General features: G+C 40.0%; 2 protein-coding genes across 5 annotated transcripts; one reads left to right on the forward strand and one right to left on the reverse strand.

Moving 5' to 3' along the window:
* The first annotated feature begins 985 nt into the window (after positions 1 to 985).
* On the forward strand, positions 986 to 12,625 carry LOC145894215 (gap junction beta-2 protein-like). 4 transcript variants are annotated; one of them, XM_082982719.1, is made up of 10 exons: positions 986 to 1,181; positions 1,443 to 1,533; positions 3,935 to 4,047; positions 4,303 to 4,437; positions 5,251 to 5,343; positions 6,905 to 7,012; positions 7,996 to 8,190; positions 8,830 to 8,951; positions 9,291 to 9,442; positions 11,494 to 12,625. In XM_082982719.1, exons 1-10 carry the CDS (start codon positions 1,149 to 1,151, stop codon positions 11,613 to 11,615), a joined length of 1,164 nt encoding a protein of 387 aa, XP_082838845.1. In that variant the 5' UTR covers positions 986 to 1,148; the 3' UTR covers positions 11,616 to 12,625. The 4 variants fall into 4 exon arrangements, with proteins under 4 accessions (XP_082838845.1, XP_082838846.1, XP_082838844.1 ...); XM_082982720.1 differs by lacking the exon at positions 986 to 1,181 and adding an exon at positions 1,288 to 1,364 and having other exon boundaries at positions 9,291 to 9,446; XM_082982718.1 differs by lacking the exon at positions 986 to 1,181 and adding an exon at positions 1,288 to 1,364.
* Positions 12,626 to 12,859: 234 nt separating this feature from the next.
* Positions 12,860 to 17,850, reverse strand: LOC145896095 (BTB/POZ domain-containing protein KCTD7-like). The gene is made up of 5 exons (XM_082984934.1): positions 17,600 to 17,850; positions 16,896 to 17,035; positions 16,462 to 16,657; positions 16,151 to 16,329; positions 12,860 to 14,738 (listed from the first exon to the last, which is right to left on the reverse strand). The coding sequence occupies exons 1-5, from the start codon at positions 17,741 to 17,743 to the stop codon at positions 14,543 to 14,545; spliced, it is 855 nt and encodes a 284-aa protein (XP_082841060.1). The 5' UTR covers positions 17,744 to 17,850; the 3' UTR covers positions 12,860 to 14,542.
* Positions 17,851 to 18,199: the final 349 nt, after the last annotated feature.

The following is an 18,199-nucleotide window of genomic DNA, read 5'->3' on the forward strand; positions in this document are numbered from 1 at the left end:
GGGTATTTGGTTCCACAGGCAACAAAGCGAGTATAAATCTTATTTGCGTAACACAATTTGCGCTGGCCTGCGACGCTACAGAGCCTCACAGCTTGTATGTGGGGCATCGCGCCACTAGGGCAATTAAAAGGAATCCCGCTGCGAATTGGTGGAAAAAGTTAATTCCTGTCGTTTGGGTTGAAAGAGCTGAGCAAGAGAAGCCGTGTGAATCAGTGAATGTAACTTTTATGTTGACTGGACTCTTTTTCTCATATGCGGTGAATGAGTCATGTTATATATTGGAGTGTTGGGCTGCGTGAAGTACTTTCTAGTGGCAGGTGATAAAAACATCGTTGGATTTTAAGAGTTAGTTTAACTTTGTGTAGATGTTGACAAGAAACAGCGAGTTTATTTTGTCAGAAATCTTCTGTAACATAGTTCCATTGTCCATGTTTCGTAAACATAATTTCATCCAAATAGTACCGTTGCTTTATGTAAACGTGAAGCACAAATGTATTTTTTTTGCCACGCAATTCTTCTGTCCAGAACACGAGTTTGATTTTCATGAATTCATGAATGTGTAAAGTGGTGATCGCGAGTTTTGCGTGTAACACATTCAGCTTGACAGGTTTAAGTGCTTTTTCAATATTGCGAGGTTATAATTTGTAGGAAGGCGCAAGCAAGAAAAAGATGAAAAGCTCGTACTTGCTTGCGCAATAATCACTTTCCGAGTCTGAACCGGCACAAAGGTCGCTGACGCATTCTCCGTTACCGAGACGCCTTTTTTGTTTTTTTCCTAGCTTCTCGTCGCTCCGTTTCGTTCTGTTCGGCAGTCTACGAGCTACAGTGCAGTTTGCGCGCTTGCATCCCGGATACAGCGCTTTCAGTATGTTTAGGGCGTTACGAAGAAACTATGTTTTTTTGAAGTTTTTCTCGCTTGTAGGCAGCAAAATAAAGCAAACGTTGTGCTCAATTAAACATGTCATTTTTTTTTGTTGGCAGTTTGTTTTTCCACAGCTACAGCAAACTCATTTACGACTTGCTCACCATTTTGTACATGTGCGCTGTGGTACGACAAAACCGTGTAACAAGACCCGTGGTTCATTGAACAAGTTTCCTCTGGTGGGTTTACGTGAAAGAACAAGAAGCGAAAAAACTTCGTCGCCAAAATGTGGCATTTAGTGGAGAAGATATCTGAACAGGTAACACGCGCCGTACCTTTATTGTCTAAATCGAAATTCGACACCAACACCATCAGTGTGGAAGTAATTTGTTGTACGAACTTAACTAGTTTCTGCCATGTGTGTAAGTTTCGAAGCATCGTTTCAATTCCCTTGCTCTAAGTCATGTTTTTGGAAGATTTTTCTAACGTAGTCGCGGACCAGGTAGGCTATAGAAATAACAAACAATTTATGAATTTTGGTTCAACCGTTATGTTTGTGATTATTTGATTCTTTTCATAGGTGACCAAGTACAGCACATTCCTGGGACAACTGTGGTACATTCTGGTCTTCATCTTTCGCCTGATTGTTGTGGTTACACTTGGTGGAGCAGGTTAGTCCGTTTTTATTTCCGCATTCACGCGACACCTTCTTGATTAATTGTTCTAATTGTGCCCGAGAGACAGATTATTTAAATATAAGATGCCTGGCAACAACAGCAACATAATATATTCTAAATTCATCGCCAACAAAAATATATGACGCGATTATGATATTTTCCAAAAGTAATGTCACGATTGTGCAACTTTCCAACGTGGATTGGTCGTATCAGTGAATTTTTAAGCGTTTTGCAGCCAGATTGCTTGTGGTTGGCAGCTTATTGCGTCATTCGCACTTACGTCACTTTTACCGTTTTTTTGTCCGCGCGTGGTTTTAACTTGCTCTGCGCCTAGGAAGGTCTCGGTGGTAAACAACGTATGGATTTGTCGCAAAATCGAGGTGCGAGATTCAATCAACTCCACATATCGTTGGAGATAAAAAAAAACGAATGACAAGATACGAGTCTCTCAAAACTCTATAAACAAAAAAAAGCATCTGAAAGCGAGAAAGACAACGCCCTGAATAGTACAAGTTGGTTGTTTATCACAAACCTCTGCAGATTTCAGGCCATTGTCCGGTAATAATCCATCGACACACATACTTAATAATGCGTCCAGTTTCCCCCCCTTCGCTTATCTCTACAACCGCATCAATGGACCACGAATGTAGGTCAGGCCCCGGGTCCACACCCTTTTCGTGGACGACCAATTGACCGTTTGTTCTATTATAACAATAACGTCGCTATGTGGCCCGTTCACCACTTGGGAACACATATTCCATTTCAAACCACACTCGGTTTCCGGGCCTAGAGGCGTTGAATGGTTCAAAAACTCGAGGGACCAGGCTTAAACCGGTTTCAACCGGTTTCAACCGGTTTTAATTATACGTGTATCAATGCAAGGCATGTGTACTTTCAAAATTTACTGTTTGTAAGAGTAAAAGCGAAAAGCCGAATTAATTTGAACATTATGAAGACTTTTTGTGGTTAAGAACCTTAAACCGCACTTGTGTAGTTTATCTTTGCAGAAACAAAAAAAATAATTAATTTTTGGAAGCCTCGTATTTATAATCTGCAAAAAGGATCGCATATTTTTCTGAAAAAAATCGTCGTCTGCGCATGAAGGCGATAAATTCGTCAACTGGCGCGTTAACTCTTTGGAAGAAAGCTGACTCCGCATTAAGTGTCAATACATGTTGCTGCATATGCAAACCATTGCAACATTAAACTGCGAGCTTGCAAATAACTTGGGAGTATTGTCACCTTATCGATCAGCATCGCCCGCGCATCGTGCTTTCTGCTGATAGATTTCGAATGTATCATCCTTACACTCCGTGTGTACTTCGAGCGGTTTGGGAACGCGCAGTTTAGGCTCTTGCCAAGCCCTCGAGTTGCGTAAGAAAAGCCTGCGCTAAGCTCCTTAAGAAGACTTTTCGGAAAATTTAAAGCGACTGTCTGGAGGGCCAGACGACTTGCCTGGGATACTGAAGTGTTTTTGTTTTCGTTTAAACTCGGCGAATCACCATCAGAAATGCGTTTTTTACTGCAACGTTTTTGTGATTTGTCATTATTGCAAAAATATTGTTTTCAAATGTCCCAAATAGCTCAAGTATTCGGATAGGTTTTAAAAATTGTTAGCTGCGCCGTTAAAATAAATTTTGTTTGAAACGAAAACATTTTAGAAGCATCGCTTGAGTGGGGTATGGCGACATTCGCGCAGTGGGTTGCTTTTATTTTACAAAGCTCTCTCAAGAAGTGAATGCGTCGCTCAGAAATCTCAACACGACTTAGCGAACGAGCAGGAGTGCCACTTTCTTGTGAATTGGGTTCTCCAGGCATTCTAAAACTCGATAAACCTGTAATTGGTTCATTGTTCTTTCGAATCGATCACATCGCTTGTCGTTGTTCGATACACAAGCGCTTATTGCTCGCGAAGCAGTCGCGAAGTCGCCAAGACCTGCTTCTGTGAGTTCACTTGCCCACTGGCGATGCTTCCACGTAATTTATTGACTGTCGTGTGGAAATTCACGACGCCGTCACACATTCCTGCCAAGTGCGCCACATACTCAATTGCCAAACACAAGTTTACGGAGATTGGTGACCATTTCAACTGTTTAGAATGCCCTAAAAACATCTTTGTTGCGTTTGAGGGCTGCTACATACGTCACCAAATATTAATATTTAATTATCAAACTTTGTGCATTATTATTAAGTTGCATTTGCACCCAAATATCGCAGCTTTCGCTAGGACTTACTGATGTCCCAAACGTGTCGCATACTTTTCGTCTCAATACGGCATTGGCATCCTGTAAAATTTTTCTGATAAAACATGCATAGAATGTGTTGAAAAGTACGTTTGGCGACAGGTGTGGACGTGAGTGTCTCTCAGCGTAACCCATATGTTACTTGTGCGCAGTGTATGGCGATGAACAGTCGGCTTTCAAATGCAGCACAGACGTTGTGGGTTGCCAAAACATCTGCTACAACGAATTTGCGAAGATATCACATATGAGATTCTGGGCTTTCCAAGTAAGTTCCACTAACATCGCGAAACAATGCTCATAGGGAGTTGCGGTGGTTACTTGCTCGAACTCATCTGTCAGTAACCTGCAATATAGCTCCAACATTTTTCGACGTTAATATTTCCATATTTAGAAGTATTTAAAAGTAAAGCAGCGAATATTCGTTCTATCATTGCCAATTTCAATATTTTGTGATAAAAAAGAAATTGGAATATTATTTGTATGAACTGTAATTTATACAAAACAACAACAAATTATTCAGCTGCTTGCGGTCGCGACGCCGACAGTCTTTTTCCATTTCTACTCTCTCTACATTTCTGGAGAGATTCAAAAGTTGAAAACGTCCGAAGATCAGCTGAAGCAGTTGGAAGATGGTGATGGGGAAGCTCTTCTCAGTGTAAGTCGCACAAATGTTGGAATCTCTTCGGCGCCAAGAAACGCAACCGTATTTTTGCACCATAGTAAACGTGGTATTGCGAATAACATGTGCAATTATTGGTAGCATGTTATGCACATTTGTGGCCACTCTTCCAGACACTCTTGAAGCTTGCAAAACAGCTTTTACACTAGCACTAATAATACCTCGCCCATTTAGCATCCATTAAACCTCCCAGAGTGCACGAATCAAAATAAAAAGCGCCATTGTCCATTACCCTCGTGACCCAGTAAGCAAGGGTAATTTCTCTTATTCGGACGTGATTGTTATTTCAAGTGGTTCGACTTGTTTACGTGTTTGTGTACTCTGCCCCTGCAACGACCGACCGACTCGCCAGGAGATGCCAATCTCGTGCGTTTGAGTTGAGCGTTGCAGACAAATGATCTCTCTGTTTATTTTTTCGACGATTTACAGACGCTTGTACCTCGTCAGCGCTTCTCATATATTTCAAAATGTCACGGCTAGACCTTTTCTGCGATGTTTTGTCATCCAAATAACGTTTTATTACGCAGTTTTTTTAGCCCTTCGCTGCTGCATGGAACCCTAAATTTGTTTCGTTGCGAGTTGTCTATTAATTAATGACTTCGCAATACCGAAGAAACATTTTTAAAGTTATTTAGCCGAACAATTATCAAAAGCGCCATACCTTCGCGAACTTATGCGGCGCAAACCGTGGTATTGTTTTTATTCTGACCCACCAAATAATAGCGTTTGTTATTATCTTGAAATATTTTGCTACGTTTTTTTACAAATGCTTGTATGATTTCTATGCAGAACGAGAAGGACATCCGCAAGATGACGAAACGTAAGAAGAGTATCGGCAACGTAAAAGTACGACGCGTGTATTCCGGCAATGAGCTGAAAGAGGTACACGTAACGTTTCACACTAATTAATACGGTGAAACTGTTGTTTATTGCTGGTGTTATAGGCATGATGTTACTTATGCAAAAGACAATATTTTATGGATTTTCACACGAGATGGTGGGGTTATTTTCCCATTTATAAAATTACTCAAACGTAATTTTGTTGGTAAATCCGCCATTCCTGATGTGTCGTTTCACGCGTGTGTGAAACCCGATAACTGTCAGCGGTTCGTGACGGTTTTAAACAATGCAAAGAGGCCTAATTTCTTGGAAGGCAAACGCGAAAAGTGGAACATTGAATTGTTAAATGTCGTCCAAACGCACAATGCCTTCACAAACCCCCAACAATAACAACAGGTGTTTCGAACAATTAAAAGTCGAACTTGCCAAAGTTGGCAAGTGTGTCGTTGCTCCATGGGAGCAGCTGGACGAAGTGGGCCATGGTCTTTCACAGACTGCCCATAATCCGTGAATTCACAGTTGGATTTTATGCGATTAAACACTCTGGGTTCACACGGGTGCAAAATATCCCACGGCTCAGCAGGAAGCACTCGTCCACCATTGGTGGGATATCGCTTTTCGTGTTAAGCGCGTTACGAAAAAACAATCCGAGGTGTTTTGGGGCTCTTGGAGGATTGAATCGCAGTGATTTAATACACTCTCAGATCGGGCTTAGTGATATTCGTAATATTATGCTTATGATAAGCAATGTGGAGACCTTTTAGGTCGAAACAGTGGCCATCTGTCTGCAGCTTATACGCATATTATGCTTATGTTTACTGTCATGGGGGTATAAGTTGGCTGTTGTACGAGACCATTAATACGTCTAATATTTGTGGTTGAAATTAAAGTCGCATCCACCCTTTGGTATAAGTATACACATGTGAAAGCTCAATGGTTTTAAACGCCGTTATATTTCTTAATGTTGGATAAAAATTCGCATTTTTCCGCCAAATTCGTTTCATGGATGGGTGTAAACCACAAGAACCTTTCAAACCATACGCCATTTTGTGATTCTACAAATCTGGACGTATTTAAGAAGCAATTTGCGACGTCCCTTTTGCGGGCGTTCATCGAATTAGGACACTTCCCACCTCCTCGTAACACGAGCCACGATTTCAGCACGTGTTTCCCGCGTATCCGCCCCTGCTCAATCCAACAACCCGTCCATGCAGTCGATAATTTCGTCCGATTCAAATGACGTGGTTGCATTTATCTAACGATTGTTACAAACGGCGTGGATGTAATTGGTGTTTGTTTCACCAAACGTCCGTGAACACCCCCCAGTAGGGCAATTTGCGCTACCTGAAAAAATTTTCATACCATTATGGGTTTACCAAAGTTTGACTAACAAGTATTGCGGGTTATTTCCACATCCTTAAATGAATTGAAATCACCAAATGCGAATACGTATGGTTCATAGTAAGAATTCAATTATTTCCATTTAAATTCTGGCACTTCTCCCTTACTACTTTATGGGGTGTCAAAAAAATTACAAGATTTTTGTTGGAGTTTCATGTGGTAACCTATATATCGTAATGCGGGTTTTTACGTTTACCAACAGGTGCTTTACACAAACAAGATCCACTACGCCTATTACTTCAGCATCATCATTCGACTCACTATGGAGGGACTCTTCATATACATAGGCTACAACATCTTCAAGCTCATGGTATGATACATTTTCTGATTCACAATTGAATGTTTTCAAATAAGGTACACTAGTAAATCTTCATGTTTTTCAATATATGCTGCATTTTTCTCCAAAAATATCGTGATATTGTACTCTCCATGGCGACGTAATGATAAAATATCCAACTATCGATGAAGATTGTTACATTTCACTTATCATGTAGAAAAATGGCGATACAAATCCATCTTTTGAATCAAATGAACCCGTTCTTTGTCAGTGAAAAGATTATTCTTCATTTAATTAGTTTTGAGCAGATAAGGGGGATACTCTGTGCCTCCTATGTTGTTGTGCCCATTAAGAACGACTTCGCCTTCAAGGTCAACGACACAATTTGTCAAACAGTTCGCAATTTACCTCACGATACTTTCAAGCGATAAGGAAAATATCGCTATCGCCCCATTCCCAATAACCTCCACAATGTCCTCGTGGCGTTTCGCGATCAATCGAGCATCTTGCATCGGTGAGATTGGGCGATAGTCGATGTCCCTGATATGACGAATTGCGATTTAATTGATACTTCCCCACCTTCTCGCCGATCCGAGCCGGCACACGTTCGCACGATCTCTATATTAGGTCGCATTTTGCTTCCCGGAAGCGACCAGGGAGTGTTGTTTGTTACTTCAAGAGCAAAATGGTGGAAACTTCGTATGAAGGAGATTTGGCCTGAAATGTTTCATGTTTTTTTTTTTTGCTGAAGTTTGAAAAATCATTTTTAATTTTTGTGATAAATATAATTCTATAAATTATGTCTACCCGCTATGAAAACTTTTTTTTGTTAAAAGGAAACACAACTAAATAACTATTATTATGACTCTTTTGCTTTTATCGAAACAAAACAGTTTCGGAAATTTTATTTCTAAAAAGCAGCGCAATCAAACTTGATTCGGATTACCATAAAAAAAAACTCGCTTCTCTTCATGAGAAAAAAAAACGCATCAAACAATCTCACGATATTTCCACAGGTTCCCCTCGACCCAACTTGCGAATCTTACCCTGACAGCCCGATGTGCGCCAGGAACAACCCTTTCTATTTCCTATGGATGAAAGTACCTGCAATGTACAAGTGTACGGGACCTACTGGATCTGACGTCTACCACGCTTGCACGATGCACGTCCTAAAGGGTGGCTACGTTCCCTGCTTCGTGTCACGTCCATTTGTAAGTAAAATTTCTTCGCCAACTACTTTTCACATAAACAATCAATAAAATGAGTGCATTTATGGTGTGACGCACAACGATCTTACCAGCTAAATAGCCGACATAGTCCCCACGAAAAGTTGAAGTCTTGTCTTCTACTTAGCTGATAAGATCGTTATAAGTCACACCATAGCTGCACTGATAAAAATAATTAAGTCAAAACAGTGGCCATGTATGCAGCTCGCTATGATAAATATTCTTGTCTCTGTTGCTTAAACAGTTAATAAAATTTTGTGCTACTGTAAAGGATGGTATATGATTTATAGTAACTATAACCTTCGGGTAAAAATTTACGTGGATTTTATTAATCCAATATTTCGTCTGCCAACGTACTTGGGTATAAGGCAGGGCAGACAAAATGTTTCTTCAACAAAATTTTACAGTAAGTTGTGTCGATATAACGCATGGTAAGGAATTAAAACTAAAAACAGTTTTTTTGGAGAAATCTTTCGTTTTTTTCTGGACTTGTTTGTTGGGCGACTTTCTTTTCGTACCACACTATTGTCATTTCTTCACTTTACAAATGTACTCATAGAACCTACATAGTTGTTTCGACCTGACATAGAAATACAACCTTTTTACTTTTATTATCATCCTCAGGAGAAAACCGTGTTCCTCTGTTACATGGGAGTCCTCAGCGGAATTTGTTTCCTCATTTCGGCGATGGAACTCGGTCTCGTGTCCGTCAGGAGATTCTGGAAAGTTCGAAAACCAAAACACAAGTAAGTATCAAATGTACGCTGCACGATTTATCACCGGGGAAACATAATGCTCAGTGTTCAAAACCTTGGGAGTTTTTTTCTGAATAAAATCCATGTTATTTTCACCACTTGGCCACACTGTATGTAAGGCAATGCTGCAATGTAAGGCAATCTTTTTTTAAAAAAACATAATCCTGTAAATTTAAAAGAATTGACTGCAAAATAATTTTCAATTATCAGTCAGAATCCAATTATCAGTCGATCGTATACGCCGAATTTCCCAATCCTTATGGCTTCGATATTCGTATCTTTGTACGTGATCCCAATCACGTTTTTCTTCTTCCACTAAAGTTTCACCAGTTCTCGATTTAGGCATCTTTTCCGCGGTCACCCCCATCAACAGAGAAACGAATCCGTCTTCTACGGACCGGCACCGACCGCCCCCTCATCCAAATATTACGACGAAGCAAATTTCTACCCGAGTTTGGCCGTTCCCGTTCGTCTGGCGAGCAGTGAGTATGTATTTGGTCTTGTATTTTCTGTTGTTGTTGTTGCATGTGAATATGAAAGCCAAGGCCGTAAAGTTGCTGGTTAATACACAGTGCTCTGCTGTGTGTAGCTCATTGATTCAATAATACTGATGATGAACGCAGTATTAAGATGAATAATAGCATAATAGCTTTGGCTCTCATATTAAATGTAATTAACTCCACGTATTTTGCACCTAAATACGCAATGTAGTACGCAACTAACAATTTCGTGGCTTATAGGCTTACAAGGTCATTCGTTCATAAGTGTATTGAGCTTAGGTGTGGTATTTTTTGACGTATACACGGAGTGGGTCGTTTCACGTTATAAGCAGTTTAGTGAGATTAGCTTCCATTCTTAAATCCGTTTTTCCAATAAACGACCTCCGTGGCTTCCAATAACTGAAATTAAAACCTAAACACACAAACACGAAAAAGTGCTTAAATCCCTTGCCAGTCCCAACGTAAGCGGCCTTGCTCGTGTTCAACCTTGTAACGCGAAACCCACGATAGCCATCGTTCGCTTCATGAGCCGAATATTCGGCTGAAATGTACATTTTCCATTTTCTCGTTGCTTCGCTATCCACTAAGCGATCGGCGCAAAAAGCACTTTTGTGATTGTGCGCTGCCTCCGGTGAAATTGTTCCAGCAAACTTGCACCACATCTACAACTAATGTTACTACGCGATGCAACGTAGAGTGGGGCGGTTTACTTTAATACGACCTGTAGTCGTGTATCGCCACACGCGCTATTCCACGCGGTTGGCATTCAAACCGGGGATAATGGGGCGGGAAAATGTTAATCCTTCTGAAACGGGTTTCGGTCCCTTGTTCAAATTGACGTTTTTCAGCAAGTTCAACCAAGGTAACGTTTAAGTGCCGAAATTTTGGCGATGGAACTTTCCATTACCTTCTGGCATATATAAGCGTAGAAATCGACATAATATAATCTACTTTTATTTGTGTCAAAACGTCAGTTCCTTAGCAGCAACACCAACACAAAATTGAAAATGTGGTTTTGGGAATAAGTAAATTAACATTCTTGGAGTATATATTAACTTCCAAGTGTTGGTTTCCACTGGATACATCGAGGGACAGCGAATTTCGATAAATCGTTTCACAAAAACTTATCTTGTCGCGTTACCAACCGGACGTAATAGTCATCTCTGATAAAAGCCGAAAAATTAGTCAAACCCAGAAATCATCTTCATCTCCATTTCTCACAAAGTCAACCCTCTCTAATTGCCCCCATCCTCGTTTTGTTTACGCCGATACGACTGATAGTAGCCGATATATCGCTCGTACTCCCCCAGTCTCCGCAATTACCCTGTCACCTCGTCTCCTAGATGCCAACACGTATTTTGGCCCAAAACACCTTGCGGTTTTCAATGCTTATTGCCCCAACATGCACATGAAAGTGTTCGGCATGACTCCACAGCGTCAGCACCGTTCTTATCGCCAAACTGATAACTGAGATAGCGGCGCACGTGTCTGATTTTGCCGATGTAATATCCCAGGTTTGCGCACAAGAAACGACCGATGTCGTTTGTTTGACTGAGAATCCGTATATTCAGACAGCTTTTAATTTCCCTCCCGTATCTTACTGTAGCTTTTGTATCAACTGTTACATTTTCCAGTTCGTTAACGTCGTAAATGCGTCCTGATGTTAGAACGTGAGTAAAACATCCCACTAGAGAAGTTTATTGATGACGCGTTGTTAGGCAACATTGGTGCTGCCGTTTTAGTGCAGATTTTCGAAATTTTGTTTAGATGTAAGACCGATACAGAAACACAAAATCACGAACTAACCAATCCAATGCTGCATGGCATTAGAAAAATAAAATATTTTTCTCCATTTTTTAATTTATTTATTTTTGTATTTTATTAAGTTTGTTCAATAAAGTATGAAGCAAGGAAATGTTTTTTATTCAAAAAAAAAACATGTGTGCGGTAACAATGCCCAACATGCGCACGTTTTTAGTTAGTTTTGATTTCCGCCAACGATTTTTCGACACCGTTGTTGTTTTTTTTCGTAGGATTCCAAAACCCCCACCTAGCGGAAAAGCGAGTCCAGATAAATGAAGAGGAACGTCACAGCGACCGCGAAAACGAAAAGGAGAACATGTCCAGCACAGCTTCTGTCAAAAGTTACGTGTAAATATTCATCCGCGCACCACGAACACTGCACGTGCTTCCACGCTATTGTAACCAAACCGAAAATAATTTTTAGTGCCGAATATTTGTGACCAATGGGCCATCTCCGTTTCTAACGTGCCATCATTGTGCGTAAAGATATTGTGTTCAATTCGGGCTGCTGTGTTTCGTTGTTGCAATTTCTTTTTTTTTCTTCTGTTCATTCGCTTCCCTTGCAGCAAATTTTGAAGTCATTCCTTGAAATGTTTTTTGCCAACTGCTCCGTTTACAAGTTTATCCGCGGGCTGCTATGTTTTAACGAGTCGCAGCAATAGTAACGAATGTACTTTTTTTTATTTGGTTTTTCTTTTCAAAATGCTCAGCATCTGGTTTTTGGTGTAAACACTTTCACGTACTGCAAGCATCCTGTACTACACCCACACCTACCGCTGTAGAAGTGCCTACATACATAGCATAGCAGTTTTAGTTTTTTGTATGTCGCCAACACGAATAGTAGATTGTAAAATGTTTGAAACGACGCCTCAGGAATTTACAATAATCACTTATCTTATCAAAATAAACACACACATTTAAAACACACATTAATAAACACAACATTTGACTACACCCATTGAACGCCATACAAACAATCTGTTGCCTTGTTTTTATACAATGTACAGCGCTTAATCGCATCCACGTCTGCAATATTACATTGTACAAACCCACAATATGCGTTCGCCTTTCATTCCACGTGGTTCTGCCACTGTGTGGAGAATTGAGTGTCTTTCCCGGACTGTGATGATATCTGGCTCTCAGAGCGACTACGTGCTGCACGCAACTGGAATTCAGCCTATTTTGTTTCTTCGTTGATTTTCTTAACTGCTGACACTTTTACCAAAAATTCTGTGTTTTTCGTGCACGCTGGTGTCACAATGTATCGTAATCCCGATTCTCATGATGATGTTTTCGTTCTTTCGCGCAGTCGGTTTAGGTAACAGCCTGTACAAATTGTAAATAAACGTATTTGCACCGCAATTGGTTGATGCGCAAAAAGCCTTGGATTAAGATCATTTGCTGGGAAAACTTGTCTATCGAGTTGAACAGCAACAGTAAAATTAAGACGTGTTTAGTAAGTTTTTGTGCTTCTGCTCGACAAAAACGACTGCAATTAAAGTTATCCCATCTATATGAAATTACGCTCTATGACATTACAAGAGGTAAAGGAATTCGTGGCAAAAAATTTCAGAGGTTGTGGTTTTTGTCGTCCTGTATTTTAGCAAGCTTGGCGTTTATGAAACGACATTATGACGACACACAAGGAATGCGGAAACGCTAGCGGACGTCATTTGGAAGAAAAATTTCCAAAACCAGCCGCTAGGTGACGCAACACAGTGAAGCGAGAAAGGTTGAAGCACAGTGAGGCGTGGGAGAGGGAATGATGTCGTAACCCAAATAATGTTTTGTGCTACTGGGAATAGTCCATAGGAATGGATGCGTTGTATTAAGTTTGTAAACTTACGGGTTCGACCAGCAAGGGGGTAGAGCGCGATATTAAAGAATTATGTAGAATCACTGTTTTTGACACAACACACACGATAATACAATTCTTATTAACCACGCTCCACAGAAATGTACAGGCCCAATATATCGGAAAACAAGCGATATTGGGGATCTGTATTATTTAACTATAAACATGTTAGGTGGATTTGCAATGCTTTACGTGGAATCACAACAAACACGTAATAAATAGGAATAAAATCACTCGAAAATCCTCGCAAGAAGACCAGGAACAACTTTCAAGGGCCAAATATACACACAATCCGTCATTCTTTGTTCTGTGTTGTTATAAGCGCATCGTGTCTCTGTATATGACGTCACAAAACACTCGCAGCGACGGGAATTGAATTTGAAGGAACAACATTGGGGAATGCCTGGTGCGTTTGGGCAAAAACATCGACTACGACAGGTGGAATTTTTTGACAAACACTCATTGAAATCACCATTTCTTACGGTGACACCAAGTTCGAATATGAATACTAGAATATGATTGTTCGTTAATTGCTGCTTAATGCTGGTAAATCGATTCGTTTAAACGGTTGCAACGAACGAAACAGCCGCGATGTTGGAATATTTGACCATGGAAGCACATCACCACCTACGATCACAGAAATACACTTTTCAAGTTTTACAATTAAGAAAAAAAAAGACTGAAATGTCTTTGCAACGCTTTTCGAAATATTTAAGCATCTTACAGGCATCTAAAATCCATATTTTTCTATTAATTTTTTGTCGCTTGAATGAATAAAATACAGAAAAAATCATAACAAGGCGCCGTGTGCAAGAACGACCGACGTACAAATTCCGGAAGAGAGCATTTCCAATCACATGGAACATGGCGGTCACGTTACCTGGGCGCCATCTTGGCATAGGGCAGTTTAAACAGTTGTTCGAATTCCGCGATGAGGGTTTTGACATTTCGGCACACGGCTTCGATCACACGTGAAAATGTGGACGCCGACTGAGCGGGGAATTGTCTTTGGCACAAGACTGGAGTGGAACATTGATACAGGAAAAACGTTTACACTTTTGAAACTGGTTTTCGGCGGCGGTTTCATCAACTTACCCTGTGACGTGTTGTTCAAATATTACCGCTACATTGTATGACGTACGCATGATATGTAACTTCAACACTACACAGAAATATTCTGCAAAAATATCGGGCATATCGTTCACAAGGAGTGGTAACGACTAAACACACAATTGCTGGTGGGGAATGGTGTCGTTCCATAGCTGGAATTGTTGTCTCGGGAGGAATGAAAAAATATAAAATAAACACTTGCTCACAGAAAAATAATTTTCGGAAACACTGTTGCGCGTTATGGGAATTACGTGTTACGCAGCACGGGACATCTAAAAACGTATATAAACATCCAAAAGTGCTCCGGAAAACAGTCACCACCACTTAAATTTGAATTCAAAGATGGAGCGCTTGCAGTAGTTCTGTCCAATGATCTGCTTATCGCAAACCCCTATGCATCTGTGTTCAATCTCGTAACCTTTCTCAGCCAGGTCGTGTTTAATGCAGTCGATCAAGTCGTAGACGTCGGGAGTCGCCGTCCAAGGACCGAACGTAACACTGGCGTCGCACCTGTAACATACCGGTATTATTTTTCACACCGAAGATGAACACCGCATGCTGTGTTTTAAAGTTTGCTTAAGAAACAGTTGACGTTGTTACGGCTTTATTGCAAAGCAAAGAACGTTCCATGTGAATTTTCAATTTCCTGTTAAAAACAGAGCGTTTTGTAGAGTAAAAAAATAGCAGCTACACCGCTAATCAAATGAGAAGTACAACACAAAGAAAATGCAGTCAAAACCCGGAAATGACGTTTTATAAGCCTGGGGCAGAACAATGCGATAGCAGTTTCACTTACGTACTAATGCTGAATACACTGACATGTTTTCAGTCAACGGTATTGGCTATAAGGCGGAAGTTGTCCACCAATTGTGTGTTTTAAGGATCGCAGACATTATACCAAGTTCTGGCGCATTATCGTAAGTTAGCCACGTATAACTTTACTCTCAATTTGCCTTAAGGGTTGTAATATGGAGTTTTCGGGTAATGAATATAGCCAACACTTTTCCATCGTCCGTAAAAAATCAAGTAACATAATCACAAAATATTAAAAGTGATGCTTAAGTGTTGAAACATCAGAAATATATCAGAGATGAAGCAATGCAGTTAATTGCTCTGGAAGTGAGTCGAGGCAACCATAAACCGGTTATTGATCGTAACAGTGGGCGTGGTTGCGGGGCAACGATGTTCGACAAATGAAATACGACGTGTCGATCAACACACAGCCAACATGTTTGACTGCACAATATAAGCGTCATAACGCACCGGATGTAGGCTTCTTAAATAAACAAACAAACAAAAAAAAGACAAAGGAAAGATACCATATTTCCAAGTGAATTCTCTTTAAAACATATGGATGTATTAGATTAATTTGCACGAAATCACAGCTTTGGTACAAAGAGTACCCACTACATTGATATGATGCAAATAAAGCAAGGCAACCTCCATGGTTTAAATAGTGCAGCAACCGTTACTGCGGTACGGCTCAGTGCCACATTGGAATAAACACATGCTAATCACCCCACCAGCACTAAATGCAATGACTAATAGCTCCACCGCCGTACTCTTATTGCAAACGGCTTTAGGTCACGTAATTGCTCAGGGCGGCAATAAAATGACCTTATCGACCTTCACGCTATGAAAAGTGCAGCTAGTACTGAGGCAGAGTCGATAAAAACACCTGGTCTGCTTTCATTTTGGAAGGTTTTTTTTTGTTTGCCGGGCTATTTGGAACTAGGTACATACACTATTGATTTACTACACACACGGTTTGGCACATTTCTGTCTGAAATCATTTCACTACACCCTGTGACTGATTTAATGTGTAGGTTCATAAAATGGCATGCACCCTAAGCAAAGTATTGAATGCAAATAGTACATTCACAATCATAAGTGAAATAACTTAAGATTAACCAAGTGCTCACCTGTGCCTTTCATGCACCAAACGTTGGTTGTGTTCTCCTGGGACAAGTGGTGGGACACTAGAGGGAAGCTCCTCCTTGTGAACACAAACCTTTAGTCTCAATATTCGGTCAGGATGCAGGTTTGCTATATGCTGGGCTTCGGTCAACAAAAGGAGCAAGTTGGAATCATAATTGGGCACCTGAAAGCAATTTACATAATATGATCTGTAAGCAAAACAGCAACTATTTTGGTGATGGAGCATTCTTTGAATTGCATAAATTATTGACTATCACAGATAAAAGTACATATCAGATGAAAAGAGTAGACTCACATGCTTAAGAAAATTTTTCTTTTGTTTTTCACCAGCTATTGGTCTCAAAACGTCCATTGCGTCAATCATTGCATGAATATTGTAGAACTGAGCTTCATGGTACACTTTCAAAGAGATATTCAGACTTGGCAAACTACCTTCTCGGAGAAAGTCGAGGATGTGATGGAAGAGACTGCCATCACGATCGATAAAAAATCTAAGTGACAGGTCATTTATTATTTAATACCTTTTAAATCTAGTCCAAATGTCAAGTTTGCATCCAAGAACATTCGCACAAGTTGCACAAAATATTCAAATAAAATGACCGAAATATGAAACTCTTCTTTATTTTATCAGGTTACAATTTTCTGGGCCACACTAACAGGGATTAAAATGTTACTTAATACCAACAATAAATGTTTTTTAAGCAAGAATAGATACCAGTAAAAGTTTACCTTCCGTCCCTATCAGTGTTGATTCTATGACGTCCACTAAACATGGCAGACAGCATTGACTCTGGGTATTTTCTTAGTGTGGACAAACTTGTCGTATGAAAAACCCCACCCACATTTAACTCTATGACTTCCGGGAATGACTGTACAATAACAGAAAAAGTGTTACGAATCAACACAGTATCTTGTCCTCATTTACAAAAGAAAAAAGAGTACCAAAGGTTACAAAAACATATATCGTGCTTTCACTCTGCTACATATAGTCTAATATGTTTGATATATTGTAAGGTTTCTCAAACTGAGGGTCGCAGAAAAAAGCCATATGTGGAGGTGCCTTCATTTGTCACACAGTCTGTTGTTTACTGGGGGTTGCATAGGAATTTAAATTTATTTTTAGAAATGGGGTCATAATTCATAATGTGTCACAGAGCAAAAAACTGGAGCCATAGTGCAAGAATACTCAAGAAAAATGCCTACTGCACAACGACTTAATGTGGCATTATGTATGCAGTAGGTTTTAAACTTCCTAAATAGGAAAACCATTTTAAATGCCTTTTTCGATGCAACTTTGCACCACTTTGAACAGTTGCATGTTTAATCCACAGCAAAAAAAATACATTGTCAAAACCGGGACAAGTTAATTTATGTTTGCATTTATCAATTAACCCTGCAATAATTGTTTACTTCTACTTCGTTTTCATTCATACCTCAGTTAACATGTTTGGACTGGTAGTCATTTCTGTAGTGTTGTGGTTCACATCCAGAACTTTCACCAAATTCACTTGATTTTGCACCTGATTCAAATCCATGTCTTGCGTCTTGAACATCTGGGCTATCATTCCGTATGTCATTAACAGACCAGACGCATAACACGAAGCCGCTACGTGCAGAGAATTAACACGTAATACAACGTGATGACCTGTTGCAGCTAACGCTACATAACAAAACGCGCGACCTCTTCCACGGCCTTCGGCAGTAAACAAATCAGTCATGCGCAACGGTCCGTTGTAGACGTCACGTGTCAAAACATCGGATTTATAGGCGGCGAAAAAAATCTATTTAAAAAATATTTAAGTCTGCAGTTACCACTTCCAATATGGTATTTTTAATCTCTTAGACACTAGCATATGCGAAAAAAAACTAATTGCAACAAAATGATCCATATAAGTCAATGAAACATGGAAATTCAAGCGATCATTAATTTTATAATTAATTACTGCATTTTAATTTAAATTGATAAGCAAAAATAACAGGTGGCTGCTTTGTCCACACCTTACCGTTCGCACACATTTGTGTGTTGCATACAC

Source organism: Ascidia mentula, chromosome 3, assembly GCF_947561715.1.
Source record: "Ascidia mentula chromosome 3, kaAscMent1.1, whole genome shotgun sequence".
Lineage (NCBI taxonomy): Eukaryota > Metazoa > Chordata > Ascidiacea > Phlebobranchia > Ascidiidae > Ascidia > Ascidia mentula.